The sequence below is a fragment of the Lactuca virosa genome, chromosome 2, assembly GCF_052849685.1.
Source record: "Lactuca virosa cultivar CGN04683 chromosome 2, Lactuca_virosa_CGN04683_v6, whole genome shotgun sequence".
Lineage (NCBI taxonomy): Eukaryota > Viridiplantae > Streptophyta > Magnoliopsida > Asterales > Asteraceae > Lactuca > Lactuca virosa.
Window position 1 is genome coordinate 152105991 of NC_136427.1, and position 23751 is coordinate 152129741.

The window sequence follows — 23751 nt, forward strand, 5'->3', positions numbered from 1 at the left end:
ATTACAAATGTGCTTAAGAAGTATGAATTCTCCGATTGCAAGCCGACAAAGACGTTGATTCTTCATCAGCATCTGTTGGCACCGATTCAAATGGAGTTGATGTGAATGCAACCTTATTTCGGGGAATGATAGTTTCTCTACTCTACCTTACCCCCAGTCACCCTGAAATTATGTTTGCTGCTATTTTTTGTGCTCGTTATGAATCCAATCCTATGGAATCTCATTTTCTCGTTGTGAAAATGACCTTTTCTTACTTAAAGCATACACCCAATCTTGGGTTATAGTACCCTCATGATTCTGAGTTCAATCTAGTGGGATACATTGACTCTGATCATGGTGGATGCAACATTAATCGCAAAATCACTTCCGAGGAGCTCAAATGCTTGGAAATAGATTGGTAAGCTGGTCCAGCAAAAATCAGACATCAGTGGCTTGCTCTATCGTTGAAGCTAAATATATAGTCGTTGGGAGGTGTTGTGCTCAGATCCTATGGATCCAGAAGCAACTGTTAGATTATTGTCTAAACTTCAAAAAGGCTCCCATCAGCTGTGACAACACCAGTGCCATTCAGATGATACAGAATCCAGTACAGCATTCCAGGACCAAGCATATTGACATCTACCATCATTTCATCAGGGACATAGTTCAAAAGGGAAAAGTGGAGTTGTTCTACATTCCATCCACAGATCGGCTAGCTAAAATTTTTTCAAAAACATTGGACGAGAAGGCTTCCCATATCATTCTTGCTCAAGTGTATGTGGATTATATCATCTTCGGATCCACTAATGAAAAGCTAAGTTCATAATTCGCAGAGATCATGGCCAAAAAGTTTGAGATGAGCATGATGGGTGAACTAACCTTCTTTTTGGATTTGCAGGTCAAACAACCAACTGATGGTATTTTTGTTTGCCAAGCTAAATATATTACAGATGTGCTTAAGAAGTATGAATTCTCCGATTGCAAGCCGACAAAGACGTTGATTCTTCATCAGCATCTGTTGGCACTGATTCAAATGGAGCTGATGTGAATGCAACCCTATTTCGAGGAATGATAGTTTCTCTACTCTACCTTACCTCCAGTCACCCTGACATTATGTTTGCTGCTATTTTTTGTGCTCGTTATGAATCTAATCCTATGGAATCTCATTTTCTCGTTGTGAAAAGGACCTTTTGTTACTTAAAGCATACACCCAAGCTTGGGTTATGGTACCCTCGTGATTCCGAGTTCAATCTGGTGGGATACACTGATTCTGATCATGGTGGATGCAACATTGATCGCAAAAGCACTTCCGAGGAGCTCGAATGCTTGGAAATAGATTGGTAAGCTAGTCCAGGAAAAATCAGACATTAGTGGCTTGCTCTCTGGCTGAAGCTAAATATATAGTCGTTGGGAGGTGTTGTGCTCAGATCCTATGGATCCAGAAGCAACTCTTAGATTATTGTCTAAACTTCAAAAAGGCTCCCATCTGCTGTGACAACACCAGTGCCATTCAGATGATACAGAATCCAGTACAGCATTCCAGGACCAAGCATATTGACATCTACCATCATTTCATCAGGGACATAGTTCAAAAGGGAAAAGTGGAGTTGTTCTACATTCCATCCACAGATCCGCTAGCTAAAATTTTTTCAAAAACATTGGACGAGAAGGCTTCCCATATCATTCTTGCTCAAGTGTATGTGGATGATATCATCTTCGGATCCACTAATGAAAAGCTAAGTTCATAATTCGCAGAGATCATGGACAAAAAGTTTGAGATGAGCATGATGGCTGAACTAACCTTCTTTTTGGATTTGCAGGTCAAACAACCAACTGATGGTATTTTTGTTTGCCAAGCTAAATATATTACAGATGTGCTTAAGAAGTATGAATTCTCCGATTGCAAGCCGACAAAGACGTTGATTCTTCATCAGCATCTGTTAGCACTGATTCAAATGGAGCTGATGTGAATGCAACCCTATTTCGAGGAATGAGAGTTTCTCTACTCTACCTTATCTCCAGTCACCCTGACATTATGTTTGCTGCTATTTTTTGTGCTCGTTATGAATCCAATCCTATGGAACCTCATTTTCTCGTTGTGAAAAGGACCTTTTCTTACTTAAAGCATACACCCAATCTTGGGTTATAGTACCCTCGTGATTCTGAGTTCAATCTAGTGGGATACACTGACTCTGATCATGGTGGATGCAACATTGATCGCAAAAGCACTTCCGAGGAGCTCAAATGCTTGGAAATAGATTGGTAAGCTGGTCCAGTAAAAATCAGACATCAGTGGCTTGCTCTCTGGCTGAAGCTAAATATATAGTCGTTGGGAGGTGTTGTGCTCAGATCCTATGGATCCAGAAGCAACTCTTAGATTATTGTCTAAACTTCAAAAAGGCTCCCATCTGCTGTGACAACACCAATGCCATTCAAATGATACATAATCCAGTACAGCATTCCAGGACCAAGCATATTGACATCTACCATCATTTCATCAGGGACATAGTTCAAAAGGGAAAAGTGGAGTTGTTCTACATTCCATCCACAGATCGGCTAGCTAAAATTTTTTCAAAAACATTGGACGAGAAGGCTTCCCATATCATTCTTGCTCAAGTGTATGTGGATGATATCATCTTCGGATCCACTAATGAAAAGCTAAGTTCATAATTCGCAGAGATCATGGCCAAAAAGGTTGAGATGAGCATGATGGGTGAACTAACCTTCTTTTTGGATTTGCAGGTCAAACAACCAACTGATGGTATTTTTGTTTGCCAAGCTAAATATATTACATATGTGATTAAGAAGTATGAATTCTCCGATTGCAAGCCGACAAAGACGTTGATTCTTCATCAGCATCTGTTGGCACTGATTCAAATGGAGCTGATGTGAATGCAACCCTATTTCGAGGAATGATAGTTTCTCTACTCTACCTTACCTCCAGTCACCCTGACATTATGTTTGCTGCTATTTTTTGTGCTCGTTATGAATCCAATCCTATGGAATCTCATTTTCTCGTTGTGAAAAGGACCTTTTGTTACTTAAAGCATACACCCAATCTTGGGTTATGGTACCCTCGTGATTCTGAGTTCAATCTGGTGGGATACTCTGACTCTGATCATGGTGGATGCAACATTGATCGCAAAAGCACTTCCGAGGAGCTCAAATGCTTGGAAATAGATTGGTAAGCTGGTCCAGCAAAAATCAGACATCAGTGGCTTGCTCTCTGGCTGAAGCTAAATATATAGTCGTTGGGAGGTGTTGTGATCAGATCCTATGGATCCAGAAGCAACTCTTAGATTATTGTCTAAACTTCAAAAAGGCTCCCATCAGCTGTGACAACACCAGTGCCATTCAGATGATACAGAATCCAGTACAGCATTCCAGGACCAAGCATATTGACATCTACCATCATTTCATCAGGGACATAGTTCAAAAGGGAAAAGTGGAGTTATTCTACATTCCATCCACAGATCGGCTAGCTAAAATTTTTTCAAAAACATTGGACGAGAAGGCTTCCCATATCATTCTTGCTCAAGTGTATGTGGATGATATCATCTTCGGATCCACTAATGAAAAGCTAAGTTCATAATTCGCAGAGATCATGGCCAAAAAGTTTGAGATGAGCATGATGGGTGAACTAACCTTCTTTTTGGATTTGCAGGTCAAACAACCAACTGATGGTATTTTTGTTTGCCAAGCTAAATATATTACAGATGTGCTTAAGCAGTATGAATTCTCCGATTGCAAGCCGACAAAGACGTTGATTCTTCATCAGCATCTGTTAGCACTGATTCAAATGGAGCTGATGTGAATGCAACCCTATTTCGAGGAATGAGAGTTTCTCTACTCTACCTTACCTCCAGTCACCCTGACATTATGTTTGCTGCTATTTTTTGTGCTCATTATGAATCCAATCCTATGGAATCTCATTTTCTCGTTGTGAAAAGGACCTTTTGTTACTTAAAGCATACACCCAATCTTGGGTTATGGTACCCTCGTGATTCTGAGTTCAATTTGGTGGGATACACTGACTCTGATCATGGTGGATGCAACATTGATCGCAAAAGCACTTCCGAGGAGCTCAAATGCTTGGAAATAGATTGGTAAGCTGGTCCAGTAAAAATCAGACATCAGTGGCTTGCTCTCTGGCTGAAGCTAAATATATAGTCGTTGGGAGGTGTTGTGCTCAGATCCTATGGATCCAGAAGCAACTCTTAGATTATTGTCTAAACTTCAAAAAGGCTCCCATCTGCTGTGACAACACCAATGCCATTCAGATGATACATAATCCAGTACAGCATTCCAGGACCAAGCATATTGACATCTACCATCATTTCATCAGGGACATAGTTCAAAAGGGAAAAGTGGAGTTGTTCTACATTCCATCCACAGATCGGCTAGCTAAAATTTTTTCAAAAACATTGGACGAGAAAGCTTCCCATATCATTCTTGCTCAAGTGTATGTGGATGATATCATCTTCGGATCCACTAATGAAAAGCTAAGTTCATAATTCGCAGAGATCATGGCCAAAAAGGTTGAGATGAGCATGATGGGTGAACTAACCTTCTTTTTGGATTTGCAGGTCAAACAACCAACTGATGGTATTTTTGTTTGCCAAGCTAAATATATTACAAATGTGATTAAGAAGTATGAATTCTCCGATTGCAAGCCGACAAAGACGTTGATTCTTCATCAGCATCTGTTGGCACTGATTCAAATGGAGCTGATGTGAATGCAACCCTATTTCGAGGAATGATAGTTTCTCTACTCTACCTTACCTCCAGTCACCCTGACATTATGTTTGCTGCTATTTTTTGTGCTCGTTATGAATCCAATCCTATGGAATCTCATTTTCTCGTTGTGAAAAGGACCTTTTGTTACTTAAAGCATACACCCAATCTTGGGTTATGGTACCCTCGTGATTCTGAGTTCACTCTGGTGGGATACTCTGACTCTGATCATGGTGGATGCAACATTGATCGCAAAAGCACTTCCGAGGAGCTCAAATGCTTGGAAATAGATTGGTAAGCTGGTCCAGCAAAAATCAGACATCAGTGGCTTGCTCTCTGGCTGAAGCTAAATATATAGTCGTTGGGAGGTGTTGTGATCAGATCCTATGGATCCAGAAGCAACTCTTAGATTATTGTCTAAACTTCAAAAAGGCTCCCATCTGCTGTGACAACACCAGTGCCATTCAGATGATACAGAATCCAGTACAGCATTCCAGGACCAAGCATATTGACATCTACCATCATTTCATCAGGGACATAGTTCAAAAGGGAAAAGTGGAGTTATTCTACATTCCATCCACAGATCGGCTAGCTAAAATTTTTTCAAAAACATTGGACGAGAAGGCTTCCCATATCATTCTTGCTCAAGTGTATGTGGATGATATCATCTTCGGATCCACTAATGAAAAGCTAAGTTCATAATTCGCAGAGATCATGGCCAAAAAGTTTGAGATGAGCATGATGGGTGAACTAACCTTCTTTTTGGATTTGCAGGTCAAACAACCAACTGATGGTATTTTTGTTTGCCAAGCTAAATATATATATTACAGATGTGCTTAACAAGTATGAATTCTCCGATTGCAAGCCGAAAAAGACATTGATTCTTCATCAGCATCTGTTGGCACTGATTCAAATGGAGCTGATGTGAATGCAACCCTATTTCGAGGAATGATAGTTTCTCTACTCTACCTTACCTCCAGTCACCCTGATATTATGTTTGCTGCTATTTTTTGTGCTCGTTATGAATCCAATCCTATGGAATCTCATTTTCTCGTTGTGAAAAGGACCTTTTGTTACTTAAAGCATACACCCAATCTTGGGTTATGGTACCCTCGTGATTCTGAGTTCAATCTGGTGGGATACACTGACTCTGATCATGGTGGATGCAACATTGATCGCAAAAGCACTTCCGAGGAGCTCAAATGCTTGGAAATAGATTGGTAAGGTGGTCCAGGAAAAATCAGACATCAGTGGCTTGCTCTCTGGCTGAAGCTAAATATATAGTCGTTGGGAGGTGTTGTGCTCAGATCCTATGGATCCAGAAGCAACTCTTAGATTATTGTCTAAACTTCAAAAAGGCTCCCATCTGCTGTGACAACACCAGTGCCATTCAGATCATACAGAATCCAGTACAGCATTCCAAGACCAAGCATATTGACATCTACCATCATTTCATCAGGGACATAGTTCAAAAGGGAAAAGTGGAGTTGTTCTACATTCCATCCATAGATCGGCTAGCTAAAATTTTTTCAAAAACATTGGATGAGAAGGCTTCCCATATCATTCTTGCTCAAGTGTATGTGGATGATATCATCTTCGGATCCACTAATGAAAAGCTAAGTTCATAATTCGCAGAGATCATGGCCAAAAAGTTTGAAATGAGCATGATGGGTGAACTAACCTTCTTTTTGGATTTGCAGGTCAAACAGCCAACTGATGGTATTTTTGTTTGCCAAGCTAAATATATTACAGATGTGCTTAAGAAGTATGAATTCTCCGATTGCAAGCCGACAAAGACGTTGATTCTTCATCAGCATCTGTTAGCACTGATTCAAATGGAGCTGATGTGAATGCAACCCTATTTCGAGGAATGAGAGTTTCTCTACTCTACCTTACCTCCAGTCACCCTGACATTATGTTTGCTGCTATATTTTGTGCTCGTTATGAATCCAATCCTATGGAATCTCATTTTCTCGTTGTGAAAAGGACCTTTTGTTACTTAAAGCATACACCCAATCTTGGGTTATGGTACCCTCGTGATTCTGAGTTCAATCTGGTGGGATACACTGACTCTGATCATGGTGGATGCAACATTGATCGCAAAAGCACTTCCGAGGAGCTCAAATGCTTGGAAATAGATTGGTAAGCTGGTCCAGTAAAAATCAGACATCAGTGGCTTGCTCTCTGGCTGAAGCTAAATATATAGTCGTTGGGAGGTGTTTTGCTCAGATCCTATGGATCCAGAAGCAACTCTTAGATTATTGTCTAAACTTCAAAAAGGCTCCCATCTGCTGTGACAACACAGATGCCATTCAGATGATACAGAATCCAGTACAGCATTCCAGGATCAAGCATATTGACATCTACCATCATTTCATCAGGGACATAGTTCAAAAGGGAAAAGTGGAGTTGTTCTACATTCCATCCACAGATCGGCTAGCTAAAACTTTTTCAAAAACATTGGACGAGAAGGCTTCCCATATCATTCTTGCTCAAGTGTATGTGGATGATATCATCTTCAGATCCACTAATGAAAAGCTAAGTTCATAATTCGCAGAGATCATGGCCAAAGAGTTTGAGATGAGCATGATGGGTGAACTAACCTTCTTTTTGGATTTACAGGTCAAACAACCAACTGATGGTATTTTTGTTTGCCAAGCTAAATATATTACAGATGTGCTTAAGAAGTATGAATTCTCCGATTGCAAGCCGACAAAGACGTTGATTCTTCATCAGCATCTGTTGGCACTGATTCAAAAGGAGCTGATGTGAATGCAACCCTATTTCGAGGAATGAGAGTTTCTCTACTCTACCTTACCTCCAGTCACCCTGACATTATGTTTGCTGCTATTTTTTGTGCTCATTATGAATCCAATCCTATGGAATCTCATTTTCTCGTTGTGAAAAGGACCTTTTGTTACTTAAAGCATACACCCAATCTTGGGTTATGGTACCCTCGTGATTCTGAGTTCAATTTGGTGGGATACACTGACTCTGATCATGGTGGATGCAACATTGATCGCAAAAGCACTTCCGAGGAGCTCAAATGCTTGGAAATAGATTGGTAAGCTGGTCCAGTAAAAATCAGACATCAGTGGCTTGCTCTCTGGCTGAAGCTAAATATATAGTCGTTGGGAGGTGTTGTGCTCAGATCCTATGGATCCAGAAGCAACTCTTAGATTATTGTCTAAACTTCAAAAAGGCTCCCATCTGCTGTGACAACACCAATGCCATTCAAATGATACATAATCCAGTACAGCATTCCAGGACCAAGCATATTGACATCTACCATCATTTCATCAGGGACATAGTTCAAAAGGGAAAAGTGGAGTTGTTCTACATTCCATCCACAGATCGGCTAGCTAAAATTTTTTCAAAAACATTGGACGAGAAGGCTTCCCATATCATTCTTGCTCAAGTGTATGTGGATGATATCATCTTCGGATCCACTAATGAAAAGCTAAGTTCATAATTCGCAGAGATCATGGCCAAAAAGGTTGAGATGAGCATGATGGGTGAACTAACCTTCTTTTTGGATTTGCAGGTCAAACAACCAACTGATGGTATTTTTGTTTGCCAAGCTAAATATATTACATATGTGATTAAGAAGTATGAATTCTCCGATTGCAAGCCGACAAAGACGTTGATTCTTCATCAGCATCTGTTGGCACTGATTCAAATGGAGCTGATGTGAATGCAACCCTATTTCGAGGAATGATAGTTTCTCTACTCTACCTTACCTCCAGTCACCCTGACATTATGTTTGCTGCTATTTTTTGTGCTCGTTATGAATCCAATCCTATGGAATCTCATTTTCTCGTTGTGAAAAGGACCTTTTGTTACTTAAAGCATACACCCAATCTTGGGTTATGGTACCCTCGTGATTCTGAGTTCAATCTGGTGGGATACACTGACTCTGATCATGGTGGATGCAACATTGATCGCAAAAGCACTTCCGAGGAGCTCAAATGCTTGGAAATAGATTGGTAAGCTGGTCCAGTAAAAATCAGACATCAGTGGCTTGCTCTCTGGCTGAAGCTAAATATATAGTCGTTGGGAGGTGTTGTGCTCAGATCCTATGGATCCAGAAGCAACTCTTAGATTATTGTCTAAACTTCAAAAAGGCTCCCATCTGCTGTGACAACACCAATGCCGTTCAGATGATACAGAATCCAGTACAGCATTCCAGGACCAAGCATATTGACATCTACCATCATTTCATCAGGGACATAGTTCAAAAGGGAAAAGTGGAGTTGTTCTACATTCCATCCACAGATCGGCTAGCTAAATTTTTTTCAAAAACATTGGACGAGAAGGCTTCCCATATCATTCTTGCTCAAGTGTATGTGGATGATATCATCTTCGGATCCACTAATGAAAAGCTAAGTTCATAATTCGCAGAGATCATGGCCAAAAAGGTTGAGATGAGCATGATGGGTGAACTAACCTTCTTTTTGGATTTGCAGGTCAAACAACCAACTGATGGTATTTTTGTTTGCCAAGCTAAATATATTACATATGTGCTTAAGAAGTATGAATTCTCCGATTGCAAGCCGACAAAGACGTTGATTCTTCATCAGCATCTGTTGGCACTGATTCAAATGGAGCTGATGTGAATGCAACCCTATTTCGAGGAATGATAGTTTCTCTACTCTACCTTACCTCCAGTCACCCTGACATTATGTTTGCTGCTATTTTTTGTGCTCGTTATGAATCCAATCCTATGGAATCTCATTTTCTCGTTGTGAAAAGGACCTTTTGTTACTTAAAGCATACACCCAATCTTGGGTTATGGTACCCTCGTGATTCTGAGTTCAATCTGGTGGGATACACTGACTCTGATCATGGTGGATGCAACATTGATCGCAAAAGCACTTCGGAGGAGCTCAAATGCTTGGAAATAGATTGGTAAGGTGGTCTAGGAAAAATCAGACATCAGTGGCTTGCTCTCTGTCTGAAGCTAAATATATAGTCGTTGGGAGGTGTTGTGCTCAGATCCTATGGATCCAGAAGCAACTCTTAGATTATTGTCTAAACTTCAAAAAGGCTCCCATCTGCTGTGACAACACCAGTGCCATTCAGATGATACAGAATCCAGTACAGCATTCCAGGACCAAGCATATTGACATCTACCATCATTTCATCAGGGACATAGTTCAAAAGGGAAAAGTGGAGTTGTTCTACATTCCATCCATAGATCGGCAAGCTAAAAGTTTTTCAAAAACATTGGACGAGAAGGCTTCCCATATCATTCTTGCTCAAGTGTATGTGGATGATATCATCTTCGGATCCACTAATGAAAAGTTAAGTTCATAATTCGCAGAGATCATGGCCAAAAAGTTTGAGATGAGCATGATGGGTGAACTAACCTTCTTTTTGGATTTGCAGGTCAAACAACCAACTGATGGTATTTTTGTTTGCCAAGCTAAATATATTACAGATGTGCTTAAGAAGTATGAATTCTCCGATTGCAAGCCGACAAAGACGTTGATTCTTCATCAGCATCTATTGGCACTGATTCAAATGGAGTTGATGTGAATGCAACCCTATTTCGAGGAATGATAGTTTCTCTACTCTACCTTACCTCCAGTCACCCTGACATTATGTTTGCTACTAGTTTTTGTGCTCGTTATGAATCTAATCCTAAGGAATCTCATTTTCTCGTTGTGAAAAGGACCTTTTGTTACTTAAAGCATATACCCAATCTTGGGTTATGGTACCCTCGTGATTCTGAGTTCAATCTGGTGGGATACACTGACTCTGATCATGTTGGATGCAACATTGATCGCCAAAGCACTTCCAAGGATCTCAAATGCTTCGAAATATATTCGTAAGCTGGTACAGCAAAAATCAGACATCTGTGGCTTGCTCTACCGCTGAAGCTAAATATATAGTCGTTGGAAGGTGTTGTGCTCAGATCCTATGGATCCAGAAGCAACTCTTAGATTATGGTGTAAACTTCAAAAACGCTCACATCTGCTGTGACAACACCAGTGCCATTCAGATGATACAGAATCCAGTACAACATTCCAAGACCAAGCATATTGACATCTACCATCATTTCATCAGGGACATAGTTCAAAAGGGAAAAGTGGAGTTGTTCTACATTCCATCCACAGATCAGCTAGCTGAAATTTTTACAAAAACATTGGACGAGAAGGCTTTAAGCAAATTGATTGCATATCTTGGCATGCTTTCAATAACTTAATTGTTTTTAGAACTCTTTTTATTTAACGTTGTCTCTGTTTGCTTTCACAAAAACACAAAAACAAATGTTGCTTTTATTATAGATTTTTGCATAGTTTGTTTAAGTCTTGTTTCAAGTATTTACAAGTATTCTTCTTTTTCTTCTACCTATCTTCCAGGCTTATCTAAGATTTATCTGCATCTTCCTTCTTCAGAGTTTGTGTGAACTGGAGTCATCCTGAAAGATCTTAATGCTCTTAGTGTTGAGAAAAAGAGTGGCATCATGTCCTCTTATTCTTGAGAATGTCCCTTTTCTTCTCTACTCACTATTATGGATGCAAGGAGCAACCATTAATGTAGTAAGCCTTGTTTTCATCTACTGACTCATAATCCACTAAAACCTTGAATTTCTTCGTGTTGATCTTGAAAACATGTCACACCCCCAAACCGGGATGGCGGAAACATCCGGGGGTGGATGACTTCATGTATAGTATCATAACAAAGAGTATAATAGTGAGCAAAGTAAACACAACCATCATAAATATAGTTGAAAAGGTTACATTGTAGTACGAGTTACATGTTTCAAAATCAATTACATTATGATGATAAAATGGTTTGTCTGACGCCCTAGCGTCCCATCCTCAAAAAGTTGGTAGTTACCTGTTGTAATGATTACCTGAGAATACAAGTAATTTTAAAAGGGTGTCAACAATTAAGTTGGTGAGTTCATAAGCTTTTGTATGTAGAGTTGAATTCCTTTCTTTGTAAAGGTAGTGTTTGCTCCAGAAAAATCCAATATTTTCCTTGTAAAATGAGTTGTAGTCTTAAAATCCAAAGACCGAAATGTACAAGTATTTTCCATACTTATGATAGTATATGCAGTTTTAAGTTATATAAAACCATTTTGAGTGTAAGAATTCCCGTAAACTATATGTATCGTTGTTTCCCTATGTGAGTTATTATAACCGTATTAATGACATAGATGTCCTGTTACGACGTTCTTCAGGCGTCGAAATGTTATGACATTTGCCACCCCAGACCTGACGGTCTAGCTGTTGCAAGCAGCTTAGGTGGGGGATTGTCAGTCCCAATATAGATCTATACACAACTATCACGCTCTTTTACCTGAGACTTTTTGTTACAATACATGACTTTTGTAGGTACTCTAAAAGTGTACGTGAAGACTTTAGCCCACAAATTTGATTCAACGAGTTTACGTGTAATGGAAATGAAAAACCATTTTTGTAACGGAATAGTAACCTTTCATAGTAAGTTCTTAGAGAAAAATGACCCATAAACTATACATATTATAGTTTATCATAAATGTTTTGTAGTGGTGAGGAAACCTTTATATGCATGATTTACACATTTTCACGTAATAAAATAGCACGAAATAATCAACATACATTTCCTTAATGTTACACACTTTGCTCAGCATGTTACAAAGTGTTGATGCAGCATAAACCCTTCTTAAAGTGTTTATTTTACTGTTTGGTTCAAGATGTTCATTTTTCTAGTTTTTAACTTTTCTGTTCATGTTTTTAGAAAAATTATAGAACACTCATCGTAAGTTGAAATCTGGATCTGTAAACTCTAAGTGTTTAGAAAACGAGTCTACTTTATCCATAATTTTTATCATGGCCTTTAGCTGTCTCTAACCAGTGTAAAAAGGTCTATTTTCACTTATTGGTCTGAATATCGTTCTGAAATGATAGGCAGGTTTTTAAAAATCACCATAAATTGTAGGAAAATCGTATGAATGCGTGCGAGTAGTCTTTAGAAATATGTAGACCTGAACTACTTGAAAATTGAACAGTTTTGAAAAATATTGAGTTTAATATGGGTAAAACAGTCCGTAAACATATCACAACTTTTCTATGAAAAGCTGATCTTTAAGTTTAGGTTATGTTTTGGTGATTTAACTTGCATTCCCCCCTAAAACTTGAAGAAAACAAGAAAATATAGGGGTATGAACTTACCTTATGTGATTTCTTGTTGTGTGGAAGGTGGGAGATGAGGAGTTTCAAGTCGAGAGCACTTGAAAGATACTTGGAGATTTGATGATCCTATGGACAAAATATATATATTTATATATATATATATATATATATATATATATATATATATATATATATATATTTGTGTAAATGATTCACGATTTGCATAGAAGGTGTAGATTGTTTAGAAGTTGAAGGAAAATACTTACCAAAAGGAGGGAAGACTCAAGAACACTTCTTGGAAGAATGTAGCTAGAGAGAGAGAGATTTCTTTTGGAGAGAAAATGAAATCTTGGATGAGAAGAAAGAAAACCTCCTAGGAGTGTTTATATGGATTTGAATAAAGTAATTTGATGGGCTGTTGGGAGAAATTATGAGAAGGACAATGATTTGACAAGAGGGAGACTAGCTAGAGTTTGAATATTGACATAAAGTAAACATAAAGTAGACACAAAGGCGGCTTGTGTCATAACTTTATGTAAAAAGTCATAAAGTACCTTTATATCATTTAGATATTTTTTTTTAAACAAAAGTATGATTTATATTTAATAAATCTTCAATATGTGGATAAATATGACTTTAGGCGGTCTAAGATGTGAAAAATATGAGTTTGATGAAATCCCACGTCAAAAACTCCAAAAACTGAAGAAAAATGCGAAACTGCCAAAAATCTGGAATGAGACGTGAGAGGGTTCGCTGCTGAGAGGGTTTCGCATCCTGAGAGGGTTTCGCATCCTGAGAGGGTTCGCATCCTGAGAGGGTTTCGCATCCTGAGAGGGTTTCGCAGAGAACTTGTCGGATCCCATTTTCTCCTCCCGTATCAAGTGGTTTTCAACAATTTTAAGGGTTGGGATGGTACGGGTGTTTATGAAAAAATTGAAAGAGGTTTGAGAGAGATTTGGGAGAGACTTGGGAGAGATTTGAGAGAGATTGGGAGAGAGAGAGAGAGAGAGATAGATAGAGAGATAGCAAGAGATTTAGTTTGAAGCCTTTGCTAGGGTTTTTACCCGTAGTGTTAGGATTTATGAACTCCACTACGCCGTGTTATGAGTGTTACTTATCCCCAAAGGATACATAATTCAATTTATCGAGTTGTTACGTCACTCACCCTATTTTAGGGTTTAGATTTTCTGAACATTAGAACTTCCGAGTGACACTTTGTATTAAATTTGCAAGTTGTACATTAGGAAACATAGAGTAAACCCTAACATACTAGTACTAGCTGAGTTGCCCAAGTTGACTTGTTAACTTACTTGACCAAAATTTGACGGTTGTCACAAAACACGATGGTTGTATGGATTTGAGTCAGTTAACTTGTTGGTTACAAAGACTATTTTATGCTCTTCTTTTCCTCCTGATGAACATGAAGCTTGGAATCCATTTGCAACACTTCAATGATAAATGGCTTCATCACTATTGATTTATAGTGAGATGTTTTGTTTACTGATGAGTTTATCTTTACTTGTGCTCTCTTGTTATAGCCACAATTCAATGGCTAGATATCTCAGAAAATAGAAGTACAATTATGACCATTCAATTCAAAAGGTTTAATGGAACGAGTCTTTATCACCTTTTTGAAAAAGTTGCACAAATTTCGTTGTTTAAACTATTTTCTTGTTTGACTAACTCTTTTGTTTGGATTTGTACATTATTTTCTAAGGGAATCTGATGGAGGCTATTTTAAGCCTAGTATGAAAATTTTGACACATCATCGTCCCTAGAAGCATGCTGTTGTATGTGACTAAAATCTCTTTAATTTTCTCATCGGCGAGACCATCTGCTGAGAACATTGAGTCACCCCCTCATGCTGACTGTCTAGCATTGTCTAAACTTTCTAAGTGAGATTGCCTGGTTCAAATAAAAAATGATAGAAAGGCTTGGATGTTTATCTTTAGTTAACTACCTTACCTGACCCTATCCCCGGAATCATGCTTGTGGTATGCATCAAGTCTCATGTTCTGCTGAAACATTGAGCATAACTCAATGGATTATACTCATTGCACAGTCATCAGCATAAGAGTTACTTTTCTGGTCCTAAAATGACAAAGGGTTGTTCATGTCCCTGACCTCTTAGTCCGAGATATGACATGGTATCATTACGAATTAACGGTGAATCTTTTATTCTAGACTGAAACGTACTTTATGATACGGAAGTTTAAAAAACTTCTTGTTGATGAGTAAAACTGTTTATGATTCACGCTGATTTCACCTCAGCGTGACTGAAGCAACCCATTCTTTCGTCAAGTCTTCTTAGTAAAACTTGATGATTCATTGTGCAATACCACACACTGATAAGAGTTTGAAACTTTGTGCTGATGGTTAGTCTATGTATTGTAGGCTATCACATGCACCAACCCATTCTTGCCCTTATATTCTTCTTTAAAGTTTTATAATTCAGCTTAATGTACCCTATGCTAATGAGAGCTTGACAAATATATGTCAATGGTTAAGCTAAAACACCACAAATTATCGCACACATCATACCACTCTTGCCCTTTTCTTTTAATAAAAGTGATTAATGAATCAGCGTATGAAACCACACGCTGATGAGATCTGGAAATACTATGTCGGTGACTGGTAGTTCAAACCCATACTATCAGGAGACGTCACAAACCTATACTAGACTACAAATCTACTCTTGTCCTTTTATCCTGCTGATATCAAAAAGGGGGACAATAATCTTGCCAAAGCTGAAGAAACTACTAAATATTCATCCAAACACAATCTCAAGAGGAGTCAAGCTGACATCAACACAATCTCAAGGGGAATCAAGCTGACATCAGCATTATATGTCGTCCGCTGCTTGATCATCATGAGAAGTCATTCTTATTCTCATGGGGAGCATTCGTTAAAAATGAAGACTTAAAACTTCATTCTACATAAAACTTCATTCTTATTCTCAGGAGGAGCTTGAGCTAAAGAATTCATCGGAATATTAGTTTTGAGATCATCAGATTGGGGGAGATTGTAGGGTCACACCTTATGATCTGATGAGTCAAATAATCTACACATTCGTCAGCGTCAGCGTCTACAACACCGACAACGCCAACGTATCAAGCCTATCAGCGTCAATGCTTAGTATAGTTATTCTATGTAACCTTTTGTATACTACGTAATGATATAGATGAGTATAGAATAGATAGCAAATCCGATATCTTTTTTATAAAGATCGGTTCTAAGTATAGATAAGATATAATCCCTTAAATCATGGGATTCATATGTATAGATTAGTATACAATCTACATTATAGAAAACCCTAAGATATAGAGTTTGGCTTTGTGTCAATCGTCTTTGTGACAACCTGTCTTCTTGGTGAAGAAAAAACTCTTTCTTGGTGAAAGAACAATTTGGAGAACTCTCTGTGTTATTTACTTTATGTTCTTTGTTTTTATTATATTAGTTTATTTTCGTTTTTTTACTTGAAGTGTATCTGATCGATACAAACCTTCAAATATATGTTCATATATGAACATACGTTCATAAATGAATATATGTTCAGATATGAACATATTTTCATCTATGAGTGTGTTTATTTTCAAAAATTAACATATGTTCATATGTGAACATATGTTCATATATGAACATGTGTTCATAAATGAACATGAACATATTAATATGAATATGATCTATCTTCCCCTTTATGAACATATTTTAGTTATGCTATGTAAATTTGAGCTTATTTTATTTTCGGATATTTTATGTAAATTTTAGCTTATTCTAAATACAAACTTATGATATGTTCATTTATGAACATATGAACATATGTTCAACATTAGTCTACATTAAATTTGAATCTTCTCTATATTTTTGTAAATTTGAGCATACTTATGTTTATTTATGAATATATGTTCATATATGAGCATATCTTCGTCTATGTTCATTTATGAACATATGTTCATAAAATGAACATAAAATTTATTGACCATCGTACAAACTTAGTGTAAATTTCAACATCTCATTTATGAACATATGTTCATTTATGAATAAATGTTCATATATGAACAACAAGTTTGTTTTACCATCATATCATTTTTCCCTTAAATCGATCTAACGGTGATGTAAGTGGTTATGTGGTTAGACAATGTTTTTTGGTTATGTGTTAAACTCACCCATATATATATATATATATATATATATATATATATATATATATATATATATATATATATATATGTTGTTATATGTGCTTGGGACTTAACACCGTCACTTGATGGTTTCGACTTGGTAGAGTTTTGTGATCACAAAAATGAAGAGATAACGTCAGTCGACGTCCGTGAGGTGGTCCCCAGGACGAAGCTACGACGGTCTAGTTAGTATGTGTCTAAGAATAAGGTGATTAGGGTTTTGGATAGAGAGAAGGTGATCCCATCTTCTAGGGAAGAAGGGTCCTTTTATACTTGTTGTTCTCTACACATGATCCCAATGGTGTCCTTTGTCCCGTCTAGGTCGACAGGATGTGGAGGATTCCTATAGGTGGATCATGCACCACTAGTGATCATCTGCTATTGGTGTAGAATAAACAGACGACAGTACCCTGAGCGCTACACTTGTCGCTCTGGGAAACGACCAGTTGTGTTTCATCTTATTATTGACTGAAGATTGTCGTCAGGAATTAGACCTGGGCGCGAGGGTGCCAAGCATGAGGGTCCCAGCACGAGGGTGAGGGCCCAGTTCTGGCGCTAGGACGGGTTGTGACCGTTAGCTAGGTCGTCCTAAAGATAGAAGTTTTGTTATCTTTAGCGTATTCCTAGTAGGATACGTTAACAAGTCCCTTAGGCTAGTAGACGTCAACGTTGGCCTAGGGTAGCTGAGTTGTTCTAGCTTAGATCAAGACATGTGTTTGGAGAAGATGGTCATGACGTATGCTAATGTGATGGAGCCGTCAGCACAGGCGGTTTCATCATGGTAACTATTTGATATTCTTGCTTTGCATTGAAAACTTCCTTTATCAAGGACGGTTTTACTCTTTACACTTGCCATTCTTCAACTGCTTCTGTCTTTTCTTTGCATACCCTCCTTTCCATCCTGTTCTTGCTCCAAGAGAAAATGGCAACACAGTTATCCGGAATCGAGCCAACCCCAAGCGAGTTCGAGGCTCTTTAGACCTGGTTCGGCTTCTTGCTTGAACATGGGGTGCAATATCCCAGGAGAGGGGCGATCATTTCTTGACCACCAGAGGGTAAGGTTGGAGTCCCCATTCTGATATTCTAGGCAGGTCTGAGGCTACCAACAACTGATTTTTTGGACGATATCATTGAAGGGTTTTGAGCATTCTAACACTCTTATGGTGTACATGCAACCCTAGAAACCTTGGATCTATGTTTTATCTATGATACATGCAAATTTGTTTTTCCAAGGTTTATAACCTATCTAGCATACATAGGGAACTTTTAAACATAAAAGATAGTAAAAAATACATACCTTTAGTTGCTTGGATTCCTTGGGAACGTTGTGAGCCTAGCACCTCAAGTTTGATGCCTCAAATGTCTCACACAACACCAAATACATGTGGAATAACCTAGAGAGAAATGGAACACTTCTAAAATCGGCTATGCTCTCTTGTTTTCACTTAGTGCCAATTTTGGTTGCTCACATATTCCTTTTATAGTGTGTCATAAGTAGGGTTACGCCATGTAAACCCTAACTTGACATGGCTCTTCATTTCCATGATCCATGGGTTCAAAGACACCATGGAGCATCCTATGGGTTTTAGCCCAACTTGATAATCCATGGAGCATTAGCCCAATATACAAGTATGGGTGATTTACATAACCAACCCATATATTTAATTAGTCTCTTTTTGATCACTTCATTAATTTCAAATTAATTCTTTGATCAATACTAATTAAATAATATTATTAATATATTAGAACTTATAATATATTAATAAACCTTAAGTGTTATTTCTCTCATTTTGGTCTATCCAAATGCATGATGCCATGCAACCCAAATGGACCATGCTAGTCGGGTCAAGTACATTCCAGAAATAGTTATGAACTTAGACACCTAATCCAATAGTCTCCCACTTGGATAAGTCTAATAACTATATCTGCAAGAATAACTTCAGGAACCGATCAGCAATCGTAGCTCTTTCAAGGTCTCATGGAACTGAGATGATGCTCATACGCCATTTAAGATAAGTGATCACATAATCCTCTGTTCTAGATATCAGCCGGACAAATACATGGAACAATGTCTTACTTATTGTCCAGCAGTTTGTTTCTCGATTTCCGATTTGTTTGACATAGAACTTAATTGAACAAATCAACTTAGTTCTGACCGGGCCCGGTACATGGGTCAACACAAAATCATCGAGGGGCCCAGATATCTCTTCTAATCCAAGAAGGAACAGATAAACTTCGACTCATATGCTTGTTCTACTACTTGTTGAATCATACACAAAGGCACGTTTTATAACATCGAGTTACCAATGCATTTATGTGCAATCAATGTATAACCAACTCATAGGCAACAAGTCATATCTCTAGGTTTGAATACTTATATGATATCACCGTCTCACGATCACTCGAGATAAATTCCATGAAGTGATACCAGTGAGCGTGGGTTGAATCCAATACTTAGAACTTATGAGCACTCATGAGTGTTGTAGCACCACTTTGTCCAACATCTTAGACCTCTACAATCCAACCCATGACAGTCTTAATTCATATCTACTTCCAACATATGACCGACTATGGATGGTTTGAATAACTTAGCCATTCAGGAAGAGCGACTTAGTTATTCTAGAAGTCAAAACATGCAAAGTGAAACACAAGAATAATCGAATCAACTATGGTCTCAGAACTTATGAATATAAATAAAAACACCTTTTATTTATCACCATATTGATTACACATTATTCATTGTATATTGTTTCAAACTATCAACTTTATACTTGAATTAAAACAATAGTTGTCCCATGCTCCGAGCATGTACACTATGTTTTCTAAACACTAGTCATGCCATACACCAAGTATGCACACTAAGTTTTTCCAAACATTAGTTATTCCATACACCAAGTATGCACACTATGTTTGTCTATGATCTTTACTCTGTGAAATAGATCGATTGAACATAATTCCAATGATACTCATTTCACAATCCCAAATCCTAACCGCAAATGCAAGAATTCCAAATTCCTGCCATTTACCTAAATCTGTTAGATTCTAAACTTATATGCATTGGTCCTCTTGTAATGATTATGCACAAAGTCACAAAGACTTGTCAACAGAAATTACAGAGTATTCCAGTGGAGATCAACTCCATGGAACCGAAGTCTCATATTCAAAGTTCATTGCATTTGAACATTCTTCTTGCATTAAGTTTCCTAATCTTACATAGATTTAATGAATAACTTCCACCTATGGGAATATTTCCATATTCATATTTTGACTATTACTTCTGACCAAGAGTTGCCTCTTTTCATAATATGTCAATGTGATCCTTCCAAAATTAATACTATACTTCCAACTGTCCCTGAGCAACCAATCTTTGGTAAACCTTAGATTGTCCTCAACAATTGCTTAATCAAATTAGTCATATCCAGTTCTAGTACTTTTCCCTCTTAATGCTCTGGGAATTTTGAAAAATTTAGAACAGATGAATATTATAGCACATGCAATCGATCCTATATCCGAAGCATATAGGACACGATTAATAAAGACATGATACTGGACCAGTCTTTTGCTATAATATTTCTATTTCTATTTGTCAAGTTCTCATAATTCAGATTATGAAAAGGGATACCGTAATCATAATCGAATTTTAGAACGCAAATAATGGGCTCATATATAGAATTTCCTTATGTTCAGTCATTCCAACATAAAATTCATATATATATATATATATATATATATATATATATATATATATATATATATATATCCTTGACTAAAGATGATTAAAACCTCAATCTAAGCTTTTAGAATTAAAATGAAGTATAATTTCCTCTCCCTTAATTATAGCAAAACAACTTTTTCCCAATTGAAACCTTTTGTTTTCTATAATTAACATTGCTAACTTGCAACACTTATTATAATTATCATGCTCCCACTTGCATGATGATTATTAGCATGAAGCTTATGCTCCCACTAGCTTTGACATGTACTCAGAAATCTACTGGACTTCTAGAAATCAATACTTTATTGACATTCTTAACAAAGTTCATATTTCTGATACGAAATGCTTTGATAAAACCTTATCAAAATCATACACCTTTCCCTAGATAGCACACATGTGTGTCTAAACAATTTCAGAACTATGAAGAGGGATGCCGTAATCATAGTCTCAATTGTTTTGACCTTTGACATTCCTCATAATTCCATGTTAGTGTGCCGGTTAACCACACACGCTCCACTAACGACTTTGAGAATGCAAATATCACACTTTCTATCTACCTAAAATCTACTTAGTAAAAGCGTTTCCTCACCATCATTTTCATGAATCGGAGAGAAACCTTATGACACTTAGATTTTCTGGTGTATGTGTTCCTATCCATGTGAATTTTTCAAAACCATAATCACAAGACAAGGTTAGTGACAAATCCAAACTCTTATGGATTGAACTTGTGCAGTCTTAACTTCTTGCCACCTGGCAGCACAAGGGCTTGCCATTGCTTCCAAGTTGTTATGCAACCAATTGAGAACTCTTAGAACTCATATGCAAAGCCAACTTTAACTGGAATGGGCACAGAAATAGGAATATGTCAACACGATAGGTTATAAACCTCAAGTCGTGTGCTAGTGATAAACTATAGGTTTTTACTCTTGATTAGATCTAGAAGTTTTTTCAAGATCTTTAAGACTCTCACTGTCCTCTTGACACATAAGACTCACTTGCCAAATATTCAAGAGATAGTACGGATTCTTTATCAAGACAAACACTTCACACAATTGGCCTTAGTTGGTCTTTGTTTTATCCAAAACATCACAACTTACCGATTTCAAATGTACAAGAGTAGGACACATTTTACTCTTACATTTGACAAGTGTTATAAACCTTTATTTAAGATATGTCACTCAAGTTACAATCTTGGAGTATGACTCTAAGATTTGTTTTTGGAACGAAGTATGACTCATCTTCTTGATTTAACCACTTCAACAATTCATGATTCCTCTTCTTAGCCATAAGAATGCACTAAGATGTCCTTAGAGGACCAATTGTGATATGGTTTCTTAATCATTAAGATGATCACTAAACATGATACTAAAGTACTCTCCCATCTTTTCAGATTTGAGAAACTTTTATCTTTCTTCCTAATTTGATTCTTCTCATTCGTCCTACAATACATCGAAACTTTTCCAATGTTTCAGAATTATACTTAAACTGGTAAGTATAACCATATTTACTGAATTTTAGTAAATCATGGCGAATCGATCTTTTGTGGTGGACTTGACCAGTGCACAAGAATGTGTACTCGATCCCTTAGCCCTTCACTTGACTCACATATAAACGTGAACAAGGAATTAGCCTTAATTTTCTAAAGATGAAAATTCTCATTCATCATACTATACAACTTGTATGATTCCAAGTTTCTATCCAACTGAAAAATTGGGTGATGAGAATCTTTCCTTATTTGGTAAATTTAGACACTACCACAAATGAAAGAATCAAATTCATATTTCCATTATTGCTATCACTGGAATCATATAAACAACAATTTTCCACAGATGCCATTGTGAGGATACTCAAAATAAATAAAAACAGAAATTTCTTTTATTTTAAACTTGTGGAAAAACTTATCCTTAAAATGAAAATGCATATGAAAACTATGTTGTTATATATGCTTAAGCAATCTATCACAACTCTTAAGCAGCAGCTCAAAAATTCTGATCACCAAACCATGCGATTGAAATCCATCTTCGCGATCAGAATCAGCTTACTCTTCTTTAAGCTTCCTCTCTTTGCTTGATTCTGAAGCAGAATCAAACTATCTGACTAGACCTTCTCTCAGATCTTTCAGGTAGTTAGGGCAGCTTTGCAACCAATGCCCCTTCCTTTTTGGCAATAGAACCATATGGACCCTTTGGGAATGGTACACAGGATCAGACTTATCCTTTCTCTTTACCATTTGCTCAACCGAGTTGACTATGGCCGATCCCTTTCCATTGGGAAGAGAAAGCTTTCTGGATTTCCAATGTCACCAATTTGTCAATGTCCATGGTAGTTTGGTAAGTTGATCTACTAATCAACTTTGCTTTACCAGAGCTCCAAATCATTTCTGATTCAGCAGCACCAAGCAAATAGATAAGATCATTAAGGGACATGTCATGGTCTTTTTCATAGTAGTCCCAAAGGACACTCACTATGTGACTTAGAAAGTGATTGAACAACCAACTTCCTCAAGACTTTGACACCTAACTCTCCCGGCTTGTCAATATGTGACTTCATCTCCAAGATGTGATCACCTATAGACCTTGCTTGCCAATAGGGCTTGAGTGACCTTTGAACTATTCAAGAACTTGTGGGTTAGGGAGAATGATTGTAGGAGGTGGAGGAATTAAAGTATGATTTCCATGATCCTGTCACGGGACATCATCTTCATTAGGAAAGCCTATTCCAAGAGTTTTGGGAAGATCATAATTGTCTGAACCAGACATCTTTTGGGAGATATTCAAGATAGTTGATTTAAAGTCCTTAATATAACACCCAATATGAAATATTAAGGCTAGGACCCAACACAATATTTTATAACTTGCAAGAGGGATGCCGTAATCCAAGCTATAGAATATTTGAAGGTAGGCGAATGACGATTCACCAATTTCAACCATGAAAAACGAAATAAATTATTAGGTTTTAATTGGATTTGAAACTCCTAGATCTTTTGAGATTCATTGAACTTTCAATGGCATGTTTC

At 37.5% G+C, this 23751-nt stretch overlaps 8 protein-coding genes across 8 annotated transcripts; all 8 read left to right on the forward strand.

Annotated features, from left to right (window-relative positions):
- Positions 1-2661: 2661 nt before the first annotated feature.
- Positions 2662-3167, forward strand: LOC145157880 (putative mitochondrial protein AtMg00240). Its single transcript, XM_079076857.1, has 2 exons — positions 2662-2740; positions 2809-3167. Exons 1-2 carry the CDS (start codon positions 2662-2664, stop codon positions 3165-3167), a joined length of 438 nt encoding a protein of 145 aa, XP_078932983.1.
- A 416-nt stretch (positions 3168-3583) lies between these two features.
- Positions 3584-4089, forward strand: LOC145157881 (putative mitochondrial protein AtMg00240). The gene is made up of 2 exons (XM_079076858.1): positions 3584-3662; positions 3731-4089. Exons 1-2 carry the CDS (start codon positions 3584-3586, stop codon positions 4087-4089), a joined length of 438 nt encoding a protein of 145 aa, XP_078932984.1.
- A 416-nt stretch (positions 4090-4505) lies between these two features.
- Positions 4506-5011, forward strand: LOC145157882 (putative mitochondrial protein AtMg00240). Its single transcript, XM_079076859.1, has 2 exons — positions 4506-4584; positions 4653-5011. The coding sequence occupies exons 1-2, from the start codon at positions 4506-4508 to the stop codon at positions 5009-5011; spliced, it is 438 nt and encodes a 145-aa protein (XP_078932985.1).
- A 416-nt stretch (positions 5012-5427) lies between these two features.
- On the forward strand, positions 5428-5937 carry LOC145157883 (putative mitochondrial protein AtMg00240). The gene is made up of 2 exons (XM_079076860.1): positions 5428-5506; positions 5579-5937. The coding sequence occupies exons 1-2, from the start codon at positions 5428-5430 to the stop codon at positions 5935-5937; spliced, it is 438 nt and encodes a 145-aa protein (XP_078932986.1).
- Positions 5938-6353: 416 nt separating this feature from the next.
- On the forward strand, positions 6354-6859 carry LOC145157884 (putative mitochondrial protein AtMg00240). The gene is made up of 2 exons (XM_079076861.1): positions 6354-6432; positions 6501-6859. The coding sequence occupies exons 1-2, from the start codon at positions 6354-6356 to the stop codon at positions 6857-6859; spliced, it is 438 nt and encodes a 145-aa protein (XP_078932987.1).
- A 416-nt stretch (positions 6860-7275) lies between these two features.
- Positions 7276-7781, forward strand: LOC145157885 (putative mitochondrial protein AtMg00240). Its single transcript, XM_079076862.1, has 2 exons — positions 7276-7354; positions 7423-7781. The coding sequence occupies exons 1-2, from the start codon at positions 7276-7278 to the stop codon at positions 7779-7781; spliced, it is 438 nt and encodes a 145-aa protein (XP_078932988.1).
- A 416-nt stretch (positions 7782-8197) lies between these two features.
- LOC145157886 (putative mitochondrial protein AtMg00240) lies at positions 8198-8703 on the forward strand. The gene is made up of 2 exons (XM_079076863.1): positions 8198-8276; positions 8345-8703. Exons 1-2 carry the CDS (start codon positions 8198-8200, stop codon positions 8701-8703), a joined length of 438 nt encoding a protein of 145 aa, XP_078932989.1.
- Positions 8704-9119: 416 nt separating this feature from the next.
- LOC145157887 (putative mitochondrial protein AtMg00240) lies at positions 9120-9625 on the forward strand. Its single transcript, XM_079076865.1, has 2 exons — positions 9120-9198; positions 9267-9625. The coding sequence occupies exons 1-2, from the start codon at positions 9120-9122 to the stop codon at positions 9623-9625; spliced, it is 438 nt and encodes a 145-aa protein (XP_078932991.1).
- Positions 9626-23751: the final 14126 nt, after the last annotated feature.